The sequence below is a fragment of the Octopus bimaculoides genome, chromosome 2, assembly GCF_046866305.1.
Source record: "Octopus bimaculoides isolate indiv1 chromosome 2, ASM4686630v1, whole genome shotgun sequence".
In the NCBI taxonomy this organism is placed as follows: Eukaryota; Metazoa; Mollusca; class Cephalopoda; order Octopoda; family Octopodidae; genus Octopus; species Octopus bimaculoides.
The window spans coordinates 59,057,609-59,080,108 of NC_142929.1; the positions used below are offsets into that span (position 1 = coordinate 59,057,609).

At 33.9% G+C, this 22,500-nt stretch overlaps 1 protein-coding gene across 5 annotated transcripts in view; it reads right to left on the reverse strand.

The window, feature by feature from the left end:
• Positions 1 to 22,500, reverse strand: part of LOC128247107 (uncharacterized) — a 109,324-nt gene that overhangs the window by 29,441 nt on the left and 57,383 nt on the right. For all 5 annotated transcript variants that reach the window (XR_016239188.1, XR_016239187.1, XR_016239185.1 and 2 more), the window contains one exon: positions 22,346 to 22,429. Coding sequence is in view for 1 of the 5 variants with exons in the window: in XM_089346076.1 (XP_089202202.1) it covers positions 22,346 to 22,429 (84 nt within the window). In the remaining 4 variants the exon portion in view is untranslated. The remainder of the gene's footprint in view (positions 1 to 22,345; positions 22,430 to 22,500) is intronic.

Here is a 22,500-nt window from a genome sequence, read left to right on the forward strand (position 1 = left end):
ACAGCTAACAACTGATGTGGGTAGTTTATTCCATGCTTCAGCAATTCTGAGTGTGAAAAAATGTTACAGAAAGCCATGGATGCTCTGTTGGTTTCTTGATTTTGCAAGCATGTCCAAGAGTGTTAGACATACGGAATTCAAAAAGGTGCCCAAGGTTGTTGGAAAGATGGTGGATAATCTTATGGGTTTCTACCAAATTGGTTGCCAGACGTCAGAGCTTCAATATGTCTATACCCAGGGAAGCAAGATGTTCAGAGTATGGTAGATGCCAGACAGCAGGTATTCTTCTGGTTGTAGAGGTGTTTCTGTACATCTTCACATTGATACTGTTTGAGCAATGGTATAGTTGTTTACATCTTTGGCAAACAATATTTTCTGTGGATTAGTAGGTATGTTGGATATGATATGTGAAGATCAAGAGAGTATGAATAACATATAAGAACATGTGATGGGATGTTATTGGACTGTAGAATACATTGCAGCATATACACAAAACTGCCTCTATAAGAGTCAGCCAACTCATGCTCGTGTGGAAAAAGAGTAAGTAAAAATAATGATCATGAAATGTATGTGTTGTCTGGTTTCCTAATTCCCCCAATTGTAATCCCTTAAATTATTATTTAAGGGGGGAAAAATTTGAGAAAGACTTCGACTGCTCTGTCTGCAATATCAATGCCAAGGTCAAAGAGGTGCCAAAAATCTTCCCAGAGTCATAGTGAAGAATGCATACACCAGGTTCCAGACCTGTCTTTGGGCCATGGTGCAAGCTGAAGGTAGTTGCTTTGCATAAACTGTTATCCCCCAGCAATAATCTAGTTGAGATTTTTTTGATTTTTTAAGAAATAACTTTTATTTTTCGAGGGGATATTTTGTTTTCTTTTACTTTTATGAAAACTGCTGAATTTGGCTCAAACATCCTGTATATTCATCCATCCATCCATCCATCCATCCATCCATCACATACACATACACACACAAACACACACAGGCATAAAAATGTCAAACTGTGTTGAACAAATGAGAAGAGTGTGCTCCATACTCGTAGAGTCTATGGCTTATTGAAAATGAATGTTTATTTTTCATCTCAACATTCTTGAAGTATCACGAAACTCAAGTCACAAGATAAATATTCAGTTTCAATAAACTACATTTGTGTATATAATACAGATATATGTAAATATGTGTGTGTGTATACATAAAGAAAAGGAGGAGGGGAGGGAAGAGGGGAGAAGGCAGAGAGAAGGAGGGGGAGAAGGCAGAGAGGAGGAGGGGGAGAAGGCAGAGAGGAGGAGAGGGAGGAGGAGGAGAGGGAGGAGGAGGAGAGGGAGGAGGAGGAGAGGGAAGAGGAGGAGAGAGAGAGGAGGAAGAAGAAGAGGAGGAGAGAAAGAAGAAGAGGAGGAGAGAGAGAGGAAGAGGATGAGGTTTGTTGAGATTTTTAATCGATAAGAATATATTGCAAGGCAAGGAAGAAAATGAGAAAAGAAGATGGTTGTGGTAGCAATGATGAGAAAGGCATCATTGTCATCATCATCGTCATCACCAATGAAAACAACAATAATAGCAGTGGCGATGTCACTATAATGATGATGATGATGATGATGATGAAGAAGAAGAAAAGAAGACAGAAGATTAATGAAGAAGAACAAGAGGAGGCAAGAATTATCATGGTTCAATGACGTTGAAGACTTTCTTCACTGTCTGTTTATGAAGATTGATGCTATTGGGCGACAAAACTATGACCAGGATATAGAAACTTCCTCATAATTGGAAGAAGTCAGAGAGAAAATGAGGAATTTTTTTGTTTTTCTTCATCAAGAATTTAATGCTTGGTTTGTTGGGATTTTTAATCCTGCACTGTTTGGATTACACACTTGAAAAATTGACTTATAAAATTTTGTTCTTTCTTCCACTACAGCCATCACAATCTTCAACACCACCTCAAGAAAACTAGCTTCACCACCACTACCACCACCATGAAAATCACTTATACAACCACCACAATCACAACAACCAACTACTACCAGCATCAGAACCCCTGAACAACCACCAGAACTAGCACCAATACACCAAAAACGAAACTATTTCCAGCACCACGATTGGATCGACAACACTACTTTGATGACCACCACCACCTCAATCACAACAACAATAACAAGCATCACCACCACCATCATTGTAATTCTGAAACAACTAGCAACACAAAGCATGCCAAAAAGGAAACTATCTTTGACATCCCAATCAACAGAACCACAATCTTTAACAATATGTCAAGAAAACCAGCATCACTACTGCCGCCACCACCACCACCGCTGCCGCTGTCGCCACCACCACCAAAACAACAAGAACAACAACAAACATCTCCTCCTCCTCCTTTTCCTCCACCAACACCAACACAACCATTACAATCACAACAACAAATAACCATCAAAACAACCACCACCACTACCACAACAACAGCAACAACTATAACCAGCACCACTACCACCACCACCTCCTCCTCCAGAAGCACTCACACAAACACAACAATACCATCAAACATAAATATAATCACAACAATAGCATCAAAACTACCACAGCCACCACAAACACCACCACCACCACAATCACTACAACCACCACCATCACCATAATTACAGCAATCAATACCATCAAACCTACCACCACCACCACCACTACCACCGTCACAACCTCCAAATAACTACCACTACAAACATCAACAAATTAAAAACAAAACTGCACCCTGACACCTCAACCAACAACACCACTATCACCAATGCCACCACAATTTTCAACACTACTTCAAGAAAACAATCTTAACCACCACCACCACCACCACCACCACAAACACTGTCACCACCACCTTCACAATCACAGCAACCAATACCATGAAAATTACCATCCCCACAATCATCACCCACCCAAACAACCACAAACACAACAAAAAGGTAAAAACTACCTCCATCATCACTACAATCTCCAACACTTCCAACATGACCACCACCACTTAGAATAATAAGATCATCACAAAAGCAACAACTACTACCACTAGCGCTTGCACCATCACCTCTACCACTACATGCATCCTTTTCTACTCAAGGCACAAGACCTGAAATTTTAGGGGAGGAGTCCAGTCAATTAGATCAACTCCAATACACAACTGGTACTTAATTTATCTCCCTCCAAAAGGATGAAAAGCAAAGTTGACCTCAGCAGAATTTGAACTCAGAACGTAAAGACAGACAAAATACTATTAAGCATTTTGCCCGACATGCTAATGTTTCTGCCAGCTCACTGCTTTACCACTACATACATCCTTTTCGGCTCTAGGCGCAAGGCCTGAAATTTTGGGGGAGGGGTCCAATCGATTAGATCAACTCCAGTACGCAACTGGTACTTAATTTATCGACCTCCAAAAAGATGAAAGGCAAAGTTGACCTCAGCGGAATTTGAACTCAGAACGTAAAGACAGACAAAATACCGCTAAGCATTTTGCCCAACATGCTAACGTTTCTGCCAACTTACTGCCTTACCACTACATACATCAACACGACCATCACCACTGACAACACTACCAACTACAACCACTACCACCAACAAATAGTGATTTCAACTTTTGGCACAAGGCCAGCAATTTCAGGGCAGGGACTAAGTCGATTACATCGAACCCACCCCTAGTACTCAACTGGTATTTATTTTATCAACCCTGAAAGAATGAAAAGTAAAGTGAACATTGGTAAGATTTGAACTCAGAGCATAACGATGGATGAGATGCTGCTACCACAAACAAATATTGCCAACAAAAAACAAACAAAAATACCAGTACTAGGACTATCACCACCAACTCTACTAACACCACCACCAGTACCACCACCACAACTACTACCATCACCACTTTTGTCTTAAGGGATATACAAATCTAAGTGTTTAGTGTGAAAACTATGTTAAATACAATGAGACCAATTTGATCTTCCAGATTTCATTATCATGCTAAGGAAATCTGTTTTTGAAAGTAAATATGTATGTTATATAAATGTGTGAAGGGTGTATATATATACAATATAAATGTCAGTGTGTATATATTTATGTACAAATGTATACATATCACACAGACATATATGTATATATGCACATGTGCATGAATGTTTGTGTTTGTGTGTATATATATATATATATATGCATATATATGTGCACATATATAATGCATATATATGCACACATATATGTGCATATTTATATGCATAAATAAATGCACATATATAATGCATATATATATATATATATATATATATATGCATATATATACAGGCATATATATGCATATATGTGAATATATGTATTGCATATATATGTTATACATATGCATACACACACATATGTATGTATGTTTTCTCTTTTACAGTTTATATATTTCTATTCATGTCAAATAAAGTCCTGCCTCAAGTCTTTGGACTTTAGATGCTAAATGTGCAATACATGCATATTTACCATTTTCCGTCCCTGTTCTTTCTTTTCTTGTTTTTTTTTATTTTGTTTTTTTCCTTTCCCTTTTCCCCTGTTTTTTGCTTATCACTTCATAAAATTTCCTGTCTCCTCATTGATACAAAATGTCATCAGTAATTCCTGCTAAGCTTGGCTGGCTGGCCACGATGCATTGAAAAACAACAAAAACAACAAAAACAAAAAAAAAAGGGAATGAGAGAAATATACACGTACAATCAAAGAGACAACAGAAACAACTGCAGCAAACAAGTGAAACACGCCAAAAAAAAAGCAAAAAAAAAAACAAATAATAATAATAATAATAATAAAAGTAAACAAGGTGTGAGGAAATTAGCCATGAAAGTCAGTCGAGTGGTTAAAATGAAGTTTTTAGAATCGTAAATGATGTGTACAGATTTCACACTGCTACACTTGGCTTGAAGCAAAGGCAGCAATCAAAACGACAACTACAATAATAATAATAATAATAATAATAATGATAATAATAATAATAACAACAATGATGATGATGATGTTCATAATAATAATAATAACAATGATGATGATGTTGATAATAATAATAATAAATATAATAATGATACTGATCATAGCAATAATAATAATGATAATAATAATAATAATAATAATAATAATAAAATTAGAGCTTTGCTACCAAAGATAGACAAAACCCTAATTTTAATGACTGAATGACTTACTGACTCAAGGTGGAATTTGGGTGTAATGGTAATGGAATTATGTCTGAGACAAAATTACTGACATACCTGTCTCAGAATAGCTTTCATTTTGTTCTCTATTTCTTTACTATTATTATTATATTTTATTTTATTTTATTTTTGTTTATTTTTATTTATTTATTCTTTTTGTTTCGTTGTACCTGAATGTGTTCCCTTATAATCTCATCACAGAACATCTATATATAGCAGCCAAGATCTTCATACCTTTTTCCTAACTAAAAGAATTCCCCTCTGCTCCAGGTCGTTTGGGAACTATTAGCCATTTCATGTCTATCACATTTCTCTAATTTCGATTTCATACATTATAACAAACTGTGAAGTCATGTGGTCTAGTGGCTATGGTGTTGCACTCATGATCACAAGATTGTGGTTTCAATTCCCAGACTGGCCATGCATCATGTTTTTTTTAACATCTAAACACTTCATTTCATGCTACTCCAGTCCACTCAACTGCTAATAGGTAACCCTGTGAGGGACTAGTGTTCCATTCAGGGAAATATTAGCCTGCCTGCCTAGCCAGCAGGATAGCATCATTCAAAAGCTAAAATAATGCAAACCACATTGTGACTAGTGGTGTATAACAATAATTAAAAATCTGGTCAGTATTGTGATATTATAACAAACTTGGTCATTTCATACCATTGATGAAAAATTCTACCATCATGATGGTTATCATCACTTTAATGTACATTTTACCAAGTTTGCATAGGTCAGACAGAATTTATTGATGAATATTTTCTCTAGCCAAACGCTCTTCCTGTCATGAACTCTTATCTGTTTCAAAGCAAGGTAATATTTTCCCATGACTAGACAAGTTTACAAAGAATATTGGAAATGAATGACAGACCTCACCAGTGCTGGTGCCACATAAAAGGCACCTGGGCCACTCTGTAAGGGGGTTGGTGTTAGAAAGGGCATCCAGCTGTAAAGACCATGTCAAAACAGGCTTTGTTGGTGCTGGTGCCACATAAAAAGCACCTGGGCCACTCTGTAAGGGGGTTGGTGTTAGAAAGGGCATCTAGCTGTAAACACCATGTCAAAACAGGCTTTGTTGGTGCTGGTGCCACATAAAAAGTACCTGGGCCACTCTGTAAGGGGGTTGGTGTTAGAAAGGGCATCCAGCTGTAAAGACCATGTCAAAACAATGAAGCCTGGTGCAGTCTTCTGGCTTGTCAGATTCTGTCAAATAGTCCAACCCATGCCAGTGTGGAATACGGATGTTAAATGATGATGATGATGATATGACAAGGTTTTTGCAGTTTCCATCTACCAAATCAACTCTTTAGATTTTGGTCAAACTGGGGCTATAGTAGAAGACACTTGCCCAAGGTGCCACACAATGGGACTGAACCTGAAATCATGTGGTTGGGAAGCAAATTTCTGAACCTCACAGCCACACTTGCACCTCTCCATGTGATCCCTAAATGTGCTAGAGACAACAGTTAAATATTCCTCAAAAATTACACTCAGCCATCTTAGATATAAAGGAAGAAAACGTTAGCAAGTGTAATTCTAGATATACGCTATATGATGGATAGTCATGGCTGGAATGTCGTTGGTCAGTCAGAGGTTTGCTTAATCAGACTGAACTGGAACCACATAGCAAAGAACAATGTGGTACCAGCACCAGCAAGGTATGTTTTGACATGGTGTTTACAGCTGGATGCCCTCACCAACCACATTACAAAATGGCCTAGATGCTTTTTATGTGGCATTAGCACTGGTGAGGTCTGTCATTCATTTCCAATATTCTTTGTCAACCTGTCTAGTCATGGGAAAATATTACCTCGCTTTGAAACAGATAAGGATTCATGACAGGAAGAGCGTTTGGCTAGAGAAAATATTCCTCAATAAATTCTGTCTGACCTATGCAAACTTGGTCAGAAACATGTCCCTGAATGCAGGCTAGGCTGGGTGGAGGAGTTTGTCTCCCCCTCGCAAACATAAGGACACAGGAAATCTGTCAAGGCCGACAGGAAGCGGTCCAGCTTCTTAAGGCTAAATAGCAGTAGTATATTCCCTTATTGGGACTGTCACGTTAAGTTGGCAGTATACAACTACTTTAATAGTAACTAGGTTTTTATAAAAATAAGAAATAATTCAGAGGAAACCACTGACTGTCTGCCACTACAAAATAAAGTAAGTTTGTAAAATTCTTAATTTCATAAAAGATCTTTGTTGAAAATATCATAAGCCATCTGTTTATATAAATTAACCCATTAATTACAATATTTCTGTTGAAATATACCAACTTTGTTTCAATTAATTTTTAAAATAATGAAAAATTTACTCAGATAGCTGTCATTATTAAATTGGTGTTTGGAATATAAATTAACCTGAAATTGGTGGAAGATTTTATTTAGATTACTTTAAAACCAGAGGAAAGATTGGTATCAAAAGAGTTAATCTTATTTTATGAATTTTATTAATTAAGGAGAGGTGGAGCACAGCCATGTTGTTAAAACATTTGTTTTACAAATGATTATGATATTAAGAAGCTTACTTTGGAACCGTGTGGTTTTTGAATCAGTCCTGCTGTGCAGCCAATTTAGCAAGTGTCTTCTACTATAGCCTCTACACTGACGAATGCCTCATGAGTGAACTCAGTAGATGGAGACTGTGTGGAAGCTGATATATATATATATATATATATATATATATATATATATATATATATAAAATGAAAATATATATATATATATATATAAAATGAAAATATATATATATATATATATAAAATGAAAATATATATATATATATATATATAAAATGAAAATATATATATATATATATATATATATATATATAAAATGAAAATATATATATATATATATATATATATATAAAATGAAAATATATATATATATATATATATATATATATATAAAATGAAAATATATATATATATATATATATATATATAAAATGAAAATATATATATATATATATATATATAAAATGAAAATATATATATATATATAAAATGAAAATATATATATATATATATATATATATAAAATGAAAATATATATATATATATATATATATATATATATATATATAAAATGAAAATATATATATATATATATATATATATATAAAATGAAAATATATATATATATATATATATATATATATATATATATAAAATGAAAATATATATATATATATATATATATATATATATATAAAATGAAAATATATATATATATATATATATATATATAAAATGAAAATATATATATATATATATATATATATATATATATATATATATATATATATATATATAAAATGAAAATATATATATATATATATATATATATATATATATAAAATGAAAATATATATATATATATATATATATATATATATATATATAAAATGAAAATATATATATATATATATATATATATATATATATATAAAATGAAAATATATATATATATATATATATATATATATATATAAAATGAAAATATATATATAAAGGAGGCCACTAGGTGGACTGCTAATGTGCTAGAAGAAGATCACATGTCATGTGTCTACTAAGACCGAATAATTCTCAATTCGGTCTTAGTAGACACATGACATGTGATCTTCTTCAAGGCTTACTATAGCCTTGTGAGTGGATTTGGTAGACAGAAACTGAAATAAGCCTATTGTATATATTTTCTCCCCTTGTTTCTTTCTGTTTTCCTTTCTGTCGAAGGTGCGTAGGCTCGAAATGTTAAAGACTTTTTCACTTCCTGAGCATTAAACTAATACATCTGTTTGTTGCCTACACCACCTGTCTTTTTTTTTTGTGAATTCTCCCCCTATATATATGTGTGTCTGTATGTATGTATGTATTTCTGTGTTTGTCCCCCCACCATTGCTTGAGAACTGATGTTCATGTGTTTACGTCCCTGTAACTCAGCAGGTCAGCAAAAGAGACCAATAGAACTAGGCTTACAAAGAATAAGTCCTGCAGCTGATTTGTTTGATAAAAGGCAGTGCTCTAGAATAGGTGCAATCAAATGACTGAAACAAGTAAAAGTAATAAAAATAAAATAAAATAATATATATAAATATATATATATTAGTGCATAAAGGTAAGATCCAAGGATCAAGGTGTAGGAAGTTCGTAAGCTTTGAGCAGTCTGCAGAAAGTATAAAAAATAACTTTCAAGAACAATAGTGGTTTATTGGAGTGGAAGGTCATGGATCTTTTCTATATCAAAGTATGGTAAGCTGAGAAGAGTGATTTTATAGTTCATGGTTAGCAACTGGGGTTGCTGTGTATGTAAATAAAAATCCAAATTTAGGGAATAGTGTAGATAAAATCCAGACTACATATGTTTGATAGCTAGCAGAATCTCAGAAGTAATAATTACCCAAAACACGGGGTACTCCACTACTCATCAGGTCAAAGATACCTTAGTCAAATGATTGTTACATTGTCATCAGGCGGTCGTATGTTAACACGAGTTTTGAGTAATCACTACTACTGAGGTTCTGCTGGCTAGGAAATATATATAGCCTCGATTTTATATATTCCATTCCCTAACTTTGGATATATATGTATATATATAAAAGATGCAATGGGTAAATTGTTGCCATTTTATATTTTCAATTTCGTGCATCTACATTGTTTATTTTTTGATTTTGTCAACTACACAGTATAGTAGGGTCAGTAGGGCACTGTCTGTGAGAAAAACAGCACCATGACACTATTCACTCTGCCAGAAATCTGGAAATGACATGCTGTACTGTTTGGCATTCACATCCAAAGCTCTAGTACAAATATTTCAGAGTGTTTGGGTGTCAATCTGAGGACATGTACTGAGAGTGATAAAAACCAAACATCCAGTCAACATCATGGTGTTTGGAGTGATCACTAGTGATGGCAACGTTATGCCTCCATTCATCTTCCCACACGGCCTCACACTCAACATAGAGGCCTACATCAAGTGAGTGGAGGCAGTAGTGCTGCCCTGTGTCAAAAGGGTGGCTGCTGGAAGACCCTGTGTCTGGCAACAGGACTCTGCACTATGCCACACAAGCAGGAGAAGCCAGTCATGGCTGTCAGACAATTTCGGCAACCACATCACCCCTAACATCTGGCTACCTAACTCCCAGGATTCCAACCCCCTTGGTTATTGTGCATGGCGTACAGTTGAGAGAAAGACCAACAAAACTCCTTGTAACACCGAAGATGAACTGAAGGCAGCATTCACTAACTTAAACAAGGAAACCGTCCAGGAGATTCTGAAGTTGTCTGGAGGCCGATTGAAGTCAATGGTGATTTTATTGAATAAATTTACTCTTTAGTATTTCAAGATATTCTTATGTAATTTTGGTAAATATATCTGTTAAAATGAGATGTCAGTGTTATTTTCATTTTTGCATAATTTAAACGACAGTTTATTCACTGCACCCTGTATAAATGTGCGTATGTATGTATGTGTATATATATATAACTTATTGATTACATGTGTTTTGCTCCATTTATTATTATTCTTTATATCAACTCAAAATACATCACTTTAACATGGAATTTCTACCCCTTAACCAGGTATAATATCCCAGTTTCTGTGAGATTTTTGCTACCCTGGTAACTATTAACATATTTGCATTATTGAAATTTTTTAACCAAGATAATATTAATATATACATAAATATATATATATACCCCTTTATTACCCAGAATGTATGAAACAAGGGCGAACTAAAAGTCTGAAAACAAGTATAGATCTTTTGGGCAAACTTATGAACATGTTTAAACAAGCAAACAGTTAAATGTCTTAAACAAGGTCAGATGAACAAAGTGCCAATAATGCCATGTGAGCTCATAATGTGAAAGCTAACAGATTTGACATCTTATCTAAGATAAGATTGCAAGTCTATATAGATTGAAATAATTGACATAAGCATGACTAACAGAGTGGGTGTACCATTAAGTAAAATATGACACAAGAATCATTTTATTATGTTCTGAAATGGTGGAACTGTTTAGTACAAAGTCACCATTTTATGTCATAGAGCCACTGTATATGAAGCTAATGTGTTAAATTCAATAAACTAGGATCGGAATGGTGGAAGTGATGGTAGTGGTGGAGGGGATGGTGGTGGTGGAGGGGATGGTGGTGCAGAAGAAACAAACCTGCTTTGTCATGTTATTATTTTTGTGACTTTCTAGGTGACTTATAGAAGGGATAGATGGATGGAAAGATTGTAAATTAGGAATTTAAAATATTTTATCATTGAAAATATTTCTCAAAGATAACAGAAATTGGATGACATAATATGGTAGTAAGTCTTGTCATTAGTTCTGGCCTTGGCAAGGTTGCTGGAAATAGTGAATAACATGGTGGTGGTGATGAGAATGCGGTGGTGGTGGGGTGGGGGTGGGGTGTAAGCTCGTCAACTAATCAATTTGTCTAATATAAATAACTAGTGACTCTGAAACTAAATCTTGTTATTTTAAAATTTCTGTCAATGTTATGTTTTGTGAGGACATATCAGAAATGGATATTTTCACTTTGTTAGATAAATAAAATAAGTATGTAATATTCATACATCACCAATTTCGTATGAGAGATAATTGGAAAGCTAGCTGGACACAGACAAGTGTAATATGAAGTTGACAGTAAGTCTCTTCTATATTCATCAGACTTTGCTTTGAAAACTGAAATTAAAGATGTATTTATCATTTGTGACATTTCTGTCCGCACCCACTAATTGATAGCCACCACATAACTATCACTTTTGAAAGTAAAATATTTAGTTTTTTGGCCTGTAAATAAAAATTAAACAAGTGATATATTGTCAATTTGCTAAAAATTTGTTTTATATTATTTCTATATTTTTTCTACAGACTGACATGCATGTACACGCACACAACACACACACACACACACACACACACACACACACACACACACACACATGTACACACAAAACACTCACATATGCAACATCAAACAGTGACATACAGATACACACAAACATGGATGTTTGACCTGCTAGAACTAGCAGCCGAATATCCCTTTAATTACACAGGCATGGCTGTGTGGTAAGAAGCTTACTTCCCAACCATATGGTTCTGGGTTCAGTTCCACTGTGTGACATCTTGGGCAAGTGTTTTCTAGTATAGCCTCAGGCTGACCAAAGCCTTGTGAGTGGATTTGGTAGATGGAAACTGAGAGAATCCTATCACATTATATATATATATATATATATATAAAGTTTTAAATTTAAAAGAGAGTTTTGACGCTAATATCCATTATTATTGAAATTTATTCCTATGTCAACATTTCTGTATAAGGCTATATTTGACTGTCAAATTTAAGTCAAACATAATTTATAGGAATAAATTTCAATAATAATGGATATTAGTGCCAAAACTCTCTTTTAAATTTAAAACTTTGGATATATAACCAAGGAGAACGATCCTTAAGGAGTCTACTTTAGACTTTTTGCGGTGAAATCTCTTGCTATAATTGGTAACGATTACATGTTTTTCTATGAACAAATATATATATATATATAGCAATGAGAAAATAGAGGAGAATATGCGGTACCCATTGACTTGCAGACAATGTATTCCGTTGATTAATCTGTTTATTTTATAACTAAACTGACAAAAAACACAATATACATACCATGACATACATACTTATGACATACCATGTCATATTAACAATTAAGATTTCAAATATAAAGGACTCCCTTCTCCAATGGCCAAATGTCCTTTATATTTGAAATCTTAATTGTTAATATGACATTGTATGTCATAAGTGTCTGTATATTGTGTTTTTTGTCATTTTAGTTATAAAATAAACAGATTAATCAACGGAATACATTGTCTGCAAGCCAATGGATACCGCATATTCTCCCCCATTTTCTCATTGCTATATAAATTTAGGGTAAAATAACCCCCTTTCACCCGCACACACTTATTGCACTTGGTATAACACTAGTGTAACAATAATTGGGTACCCTCCCAGCAGTATATTGGATAGATACTATCCCTTAGTGGGTTGAATCCTCAACCCCTAACTCTCTTGGATTATATATATATATATAGCAATAAGAAAATGGAGGGGAATATGAGGTACTCATCAACTTGCAGACACTGTATTCCGTTGATTAATCTGTTTATTTTATAACTAAATTGACAAAAAACACAATATACAGACACTTATGACATACCATGTCAAATCAACGATTTCAAATTTAAAGGACATTTAGCAATTGGAGAAGGGACAAAATCTTACAGCTGTTTCGGCCTAGCGTTGGCATGCCCCATTCTATCTCTATAGCTCCCATACGCTGGAGTAATTAGCAGATGAAAATGATGTAATGGGGGTACATGCATGATTCGCTAGGCCTCTTCAGAGATTTTCAAAATTCAATACATGAATTTTGCCAAATTTTAATACAAATATAAAATAAGAATAAAAAATAAAATAAAAATATAAAAATATAAGGCACATAAAAAAAAATGATGATGATGATGATACATATAAATATATATCTGGATAGATGGATAGATAAATGATACAAAATGGAATGAAGGAGGAGGACATATTTTATTTAAAATGACAACAATTGATCCAATAAATGTGTCGAAACAATTGTAGTGATTTTAGATAAAGAATGTCATTCATTCCATTTTCTATCATTTATCTATTTATATAAACTCTACTGATACTATGAAATTCCTGATGTATATCCAATAGCAGGAGCTTTTCTACTGTATGATGACATCAGGTAGCCAATAAATATGGATGAGCTTTGCATAGCATTCAACAAGGTTTTTTTTACCTGAATCTTATTTAACTATGGCTTAGTGGTTAGAGTGTTGCACTCACGATTGTGAGGTTGTGGTTTCAACTCCTAGACTGGGCACTGTGTTGTGTTCTTGAGCAAGACACTTCATTTCATGTTGCTCTATGATTACTTCATCATCTGACTGGTGGCACATCATGCACATGTAGTGTACAGGTGTAATGTCAATTTGATGGATCGAGTGAGCTTATGTAAACACAAACATGTGATCACAGTAAACAAATCAGCAGTCTGGTTGTCCAGCAGGAAACTGTAGAACCCTCATATGTTGTCTAATGATGGGAGAGTCTATGAAAAAAAATATATATATATATATATATGTATATATATATATATATATATATATATATATATATATATCATAGTATCACATTAATGACCAGATTATTGGATGCTGTTATACACCACTAGTCACAATGCGTTTCTTTGTATTGTTGTAGCTTTTAAACATTGCCATACTCTGGCCAGGTGAGCAGGCTAATGTTGCCCTTGAATAGAATGCCAGTTCATCACAGGGTTATTTTATTTATAGCCAAATGGACTGGAGCAACATGTAATAAAGTAATATGTTGAAGAACACAATGTGCTGCTAGCCTGATAATCAAAACCATAATCTTGTCATTATGAATGCAACATTCTACATACTGTGCACCTTTACACATACACACACACACACCCATCATCATCATCATCTCCATCAACGTTGTTTAGCATCCACTATTCCATGCTTGCGTGGGTCAGACAGAGTTTGTTCACGCTGTCAGGCAGAGTTTCTATAGCCTTATCTGTCACCAGCCCTTATCTGTTTTGCAGTAAGGTAATACTCCCTATGGCCAGATATGCTTTCATGGAAAACTGGAAACAATGAAAACTGCATGTACGACAGTGACATACACAGACATACATACATTCATACACACACTTAATAATGTTTGCTTATATCTTCATCAATATTAATAACAGTGAAATTTTGTCTGTCCCTCTGGGACCCCTGTATCTTAGTCTACATTTACCTGACATAGACATTTTAGACCTTTTTGGAATCAGGATGATCCTGGGATTGAAAATCTACTCTTCATTTTAGTTCTTGAACATCCAGCACCAAGATCTGATTTAAAAGCATTTGGGTTGCTATTTCTAGCATGTTAAGCTTGGCTGGTTCATGCCATCTTGGTTGGCATTTATCAAATGATGTCAGAGATCAAGGGGGAGATAAATGGAGATAAATGACATTCACATCGTTAATTCTACATTGAGATAAGAACTTTGGGAGTAACTGGCTAGCAGTTGGGATTCAACTTGGGACTGGAACAATAGAATAATTGCATCGCAGAATTAATTCTCATCCATCCTTAACCTCTAATCAAACACCACCAGGACATATGGTCATTATAGTCATGCTATTTAGCTCTCTTCAGTTTTGGGTCACTCACCCAATTAGCCCTCCACAGGAGCCAACTTAAAGTCCACATGATGTGTGGCTTTTAAACTAGTTTATAATAAAAACAATTTTACATTAATCTAATGGACTACTCTATACTTGTTGTTGTTGGCACTCCGTTGCTTATGACGTCGAGGGTTCCAGATGATCCGATCAATGGAACAGCCTGCTCGTGAAATTAACGTGCAAGTGGCTGAGCACTCCACAGACACGTGTACCCTTAACGTAGTTCTTGGGGATATTCAGCGTGACACAGTGTGACAAGGCTGACCCTTTGAATTACAGGCACAACAGAAACAGGAAGTAAGAGTGAGAGAAAGTTGTAGTGAAAGAGTACAGCAGGGTTCGCCACCATCCCCTGTCGGAGCCTCATGGGGCTTTAGGTGTTTTCGCTCAATAAACACTCACAACACCCGGTCTGGGAATCGAAACCGCGATCCTATGACCGCGAGTCTGCTGCCCTAACCACTGGGCCATTGCGCCTCCACAATCTATACTTACATAGAGTACAAATTCTTAATGCAAGAATGTTGTTGATAGTGACTTCAAAGTTTTGGCCATCTATGGTATAGTCGGACAGTCTGATGAAGGCTTACCTGGCTGAAATTTCAAATTCACTATCAACAACATTCTTGTATATACACAACAGGCTTCTTTCCATCTACCAAATCCACTCATGATGCTTTGGTCAGACTAGGGGTATAGCAGAAGAAACTTGCCCGAGCTGCCATGCAGTGGAGTTGAACTCAAGACCAAATGGTGGGAAGTGAGCTTCTTACACAAAGCCACACTTGTGATTTATATATATACTCTTTTACTCTTTTTACTCTTTTACTTGTTTCAGTCTTTTGACTGCGGCCATGCTGGAGCACTGCCTTTAGTCGAGCAAATCGACCCCAGGACTTAGTCTTTAGAAGCCTAGTACTTATTCTATCGGTCACTTTTGCCGAACCGCTAAGTTACGGGGACATAAACACACCAGCATCGGTTGTCAAGCGATGTTGGGGGGACAAACACAGACACACAAACACATACACACATACATATATATATATATGACGGGCTTCTTTCAGTTTCTGTCTACCAAATCCACTCACAAGGCTTTGGTCGGCCTGAGGCTATAGTAGAAGACACTTGCCCAAGATGCCATGCAGTGGGACTGAACCCAGGAATATGTGGTTGGTAAGCAAGCTACTTACCACACAGCCACTCCTACGCCTATATATATATATATATATATACATATATATATATATATATATATATATATATATGCAGACACATAGACAAAGCTATACCCATACTATCGCCAATCACAATATACAATTACACATACAATATATAATTAGCTGTTATAAATAGGATCCATAAGATCTTTTACAATTATATTTTTATATATTTATTTTTTAATGTAATTGTATAATATTTTTTTTTATTTATTTATTACATTTTTCAAAGGTTGGGAGGGGACATTTTATATTATTTTATTTCATTTTTTTTTTTATTAATTTACATATTTATTCCTATATTTATTTTTGAATTAGGATTATGAAACCAATCAATCAATAAAAATGAGTTAGAGAATTGACAACAAGAAATTTAACACAAGTCTTGATAACCTGAAGCTGTAAGCAGAAGACAATAATTGTACAAAGGGAAAATTGTTGATGTGTTTTAAACAACATTCTTCCCATATGGAGTAGCTACTCTTTCTGCCTCAGTAGATTAATGCTATTCATTCATTGATAGCTGTATTAATACAGTGCACACACACGCACACACACACTTAGATAGTCAAGGGTGTGTGTACGTGTGCATTTATTATATATATATATATATATATATATATATATGTGTGTGTGTGTGTGTGTGTGTGTGTGTGTGTGTGTGTGTGTGTGTGTGTGTGTATGCATATATATACTTAGATATATGTATGAAATATGTATATATATATATATATATATATATATACACACACACACACACATACATAAATACACACATATATAAAGTATATATACATATATATTTAATGTTTATGTCTATTTATAGATTCATATATATATATATATATATATATATATATATACACACACAGACATATATATATATATATATACACGCATACATATGTATATATACATCTTTCTCTCTCTCTCTCTCTCTCTATATATATATATCTATATACATATATTTATAAACACATATGCATACATGTATGTGTATACACATATGACACATGCATATGTGCATTTATAGGTATATATGTGTGTGTGTGTGTATTTGCATGCATGCTTATATGAATATATATGCGTTTATGTGGAGTTTGTCCAGCAATACACATCCATCAAAGCAAGTCATGCAACCATATCTGTATACCTTCAGGTAATAGATAAAATATATATACAAAAAAAAACAGAAAACAAAAAGCAAAACAATGAATGAAAAAAATGTCTTAAGTTTAGTTCTATGTAGATCTCTAAGAATCTTTGCCATAACAAATTTTATATAATCTCTTTCTCCTTTACCCTGCAAATTCTCAAAATCCAAATTTATAAATGAACATATCTGATGCAATACATGTAGTTTTAGGATAAATTCTCATCTGTTCAGATCAATCAAACATAAAAGGATAAGTTTTGATTAAAAACAATGAGTATTCTCTTCTGAATCTAAATTAAAATCTTGACACCTGATTGGCTAAATCAGTGTCATATAAGAATTCTAGGATTTAAACATCCACCCATTAGACAAAAATGGCAATTTTTTTTCTCTTTCTATTTGGACTTTCCTTTATATATTACATTTGTATTATGATATACCATTTGGATTTGATTAGAGAATTTGTGTCAAATTTACATGTGAAATACTTCATTCAATTATGTACAAAGAATTCTGGTTTTGGAACCACAAAAATGAAAATAAGAAGATGCTGATGAGAATGTGTTCAAAGCAATTACACAAACTGAAAGTCTTGAGGGATTTCAAGAAATATTTTGACATACATTTGCGATATAAATTGCATCTGTATTTCTAAATTATTTATTAATCAAGATAATATTTTATATTTTATTAAAAAATGTTTTTTTCTGACATGAACAAAATAAGATTATGGGATTTTTTGTTGTTCTTTATTCTGCTATTATTTTTAGATATTGTTTTTTAACAATTTATTTTGATCATGCTTACTTGATTAAACCACATTGATATATATCTGAATGTTTTTTGGTTGTAAACAAAAATAAGCTGATGAATAGATAAAAAAAAATTGGTCTATTATATGCAAAGGAGAAAACTTAGGTTCGGTTCCAAACAAGGACAGACAATTTTTACTACATACATCTTACATTAAGAGAAGTTGCAGTTATGATATCATAGTATTTAAACCAGCCCAAACTGGCCAAAATATTCTGCCTGTTTTATGTTCAAACCAATCAGATTGGGCCTCTCACACCTACCATACAATGTCACTAAAGAAATATACAATCACATCATCAAAATCTCGAAGGTACAAGATAATTCCTGATTATTTCAAAACAATATCAATAAATAAGAATTATGCTAAAGAGTTGAACAAAAACAACTAAATTTCAAACTTTGTACTTTTATTCTAAATGCTATTATTAATATGGGTTAGTGGACAGCAGAATCATTAAAGCATCCGGAAAAAAATACCTTGTAGTATTTCTCCCCACTGTGTCTTGTATTTGTGATTAATTGAGTAGAATAACTGAGTAGCTAGTTGTGAATTTTTTAGCTTTTTAATAGATCAACTAAGTTCAAGTTTGTATTTTTGAGTAATTAAACAAATAAATTTGCTTTCCATCCTTCAAGGGTTGACTGTATAAGAACCACTCGAGTATTAGACTTGATAGCCAGCTTCACCAAAATATACTTAACTTTTGCTTTGGTCATAAATGAATTGTTTTATCAAATTTGAAGAGATGGGGGGGCAGTACTGATCCAAACAATATTTGGAACTCAGAATGCTAAATGCTCCTCAGATTGGAGTTCAGTTCTGTTTGATTTCTTAGTGATTTAACTTCACTTATATCAGTAATACCCTAGAGAACCCCCAAACCCTAACCCTAACCCCCCCCCCCCCCCCAAAAAAAAAAAAACAAGATCTATCTTCTGTAAGTGCCTTTACAAGTATACTGTACCTAAGAATCTTTGGATCTTTGAACTGAAAACCAAAAACTAAAATAAATTATGTAGTCTGTCCTTTCCCTATTATGTCACCTTTTTATCATCATTGTCATCATCATCTCCACTGCCACCATCATAATAATCAACAACAACAAATAACAAGTAGCTAATAACCCCATTACTGTTGATTTAAAGTTCAGATTTTAAGGCTATTCTCAAGACCCTTTCATAAGTTTTCCCTGGTACATATGTATCACACACTCATTCACGGCGATGTGTTGTTTGTCTGACTGAACAATTACATAAATTTGCAAAGTGATAGATAACTGACAAAGAAATTCTATCTTACTGTCATTATCTGTGGTGTCTGTTGTGAGGCTATAAATTAACGTACTTTATAAATGATATTGTCAATAAATTACATAGACTATAAATTATATAGTTTATCAGTCTATCTTTCTAATGATTTAATAATAGACATCACACCTACATCATTTGTACTAATACAGTAAATTACACACTAAAGTGATTGAAATTGCAAGAGATGACAAAATCTATAAGAACAATTCGGGTTTTATTGACTTATATATATATTTTTCAAACCATATTAAATTTTGTGACAATATCACATTTTTGATTCCTAACTAAAAACACAAGAACTCAAATGTTATTGTTTTGATCTAGACTGGTCAGGATTAAACAGAATTATGATCAAATAACATTCTAGCTATCACCATATCCATGGCTGTGACTGTGTGGTAAAAAGTTTGTCCTCCAGCCACATAGTTCTGGGTTCAGACCCACTGCGTGGCAACTTTGACAAGTATTTTCTACAATAGTTTCAGGGTGACCAAAATCGTGTGAATGGGTGTGGTGGATGGAAACTGAAAGAGGCCCATCGTATATGTGTGTGTGTCTGATTGTCCCCCACCTTTACTTGACAACTGTTGCTGATGTATTTATGTCCCCATAACTTAAGGTTTCTGTTAAGGAGACTGATAGAATAAGCATCAGGATTATTTAAAAAAAGTACTGGAGTTGATTCCTGTGACTAAAATTCTTCAAGGTGATCTCCCAGTATGGCCACAATCTAATGAGTGAAACATGTAAAAAATAATAGGTATGTTTTTTTTTGGGGTGGGGGTGGGGGGGACAATGATGTTATCCATTATAGCATTTTCTTTCTCACCAAAACAGCAAAGTGCAGTTTAACCCTTTAACATTTAAATCAATTATGTCTGGTTCAAATATTCTACCTGTTTTATGTTCAAACCTACCAGATTTGGCCTCTCACACTTACCTTACAGTGTGATTCTAAAAGTAAACAATGCTATAGTTAAAATCTCAACCCTACAAGATAGTGCATGATAAATTCAAAACGATGTAGATAAATAAACATTACATTTCACAGAGTAATCTGAATGCTAAATGACTGAGGGGCATTTGGTTGTTATTTCTAGCAGACTGGGTGACAACCTACACATAGAGACTCTTTTGCTGGTGTTCTGAGTTCAAATTCCACCAAGGTCAACTCTGCCTTTCCTTCTTTACAGAGTTGAAAAAATAAGTACTGGCCATGCCCCGAGATCACTGCATTTGATTTATCCATCATCATCATTATTATTTAATGTCTGTTTACCATGCTGGCATGAGTTGGAAGGTTTGACAGGAACTGGAATGCCAGGGAGCTGCACCAGGCTCCATTGTCTGCTTTGGCATGGTTTCTATGGCAGGATGCCCTTCTTAAAGCCAACCAAATTACAAAGTGTCTAAACACAGACATCTTACAATTTGCCTTTGATTCTGAAGGGGAGGACTTTTGTCACCAACAAAGAAAGTAACTCTCTGAATTTTGCCCAGCCCCTTCATAAATTGCTGGCCTTGTGACAAAATTGGAAACTTTTACTGCTTAGGTATTATATTCACATTTGTGCCATATTTTGAATGAATAAACTTTGTGAACTATTTCCTTAAACTTATTTCTGAAAGAGAAATAAAGGAACAGGGAGATGTTAAATATAAAACTACATGACTATCTAAATTATAGTAAAGTACAGGATATAAGGACAGTCAAAATGTCAATATCTACAAGCCCATAGAACATTCCATACAGGTGTTCAATACGTTTAGTTGATGTAAGGAGTGCCGAATTTAATATTTCAAGTTCTTGTCATTGTTCTGACAGTAAGGTAAATAAAGTGGTCTTGTTTCAGCTTTAAAATACCTTAACTCTCATCTATAATAGTATTCTTTTTAAATAGGTTTCAGTGTTACGCTTACCATAATTTAAGTATGTATGGAATAAAATCAAGGACATAATCAAAATCTTTAACATAATGTAACAAGCTTGAGTGTTATGCTTTAAATAATTGTTACTATGAAGCAAAATCCAAGACATAATCAAAATATTTGATATAATAAAACAAGTTCAAATATTATATTTTCAAGAACCATAAGTATGAAATGAAAGCAGCAGCATGAAAGAACTTTTTAATGCAAATGAATCGATGTTATAAAAATCTATAAATTTATAATTTTAAGGAATTCATCATGTGTGAGTTTGTATGAATGTGTGCATGTGTTTGGACACTGGGTGACAGTTATAAACCAATATCACTGAAAATATGTCCTGATATGGGGAATATTAACTTGTTTAGAAACAAGAGAAGGTTGTATATCTTCTTACCTGGACATTACATGATAGTTGTAAAGAGCATCAGTCATACAAGTGGTGCCACTCATTTCCAGTCTTCCATGGAAACATGTCCAGCTGTGGGAAAATATGATATATGGTGGTAAGCAGGTTAGGGTTGGCGACAGGAAGGGCATCAGTCATAAAAA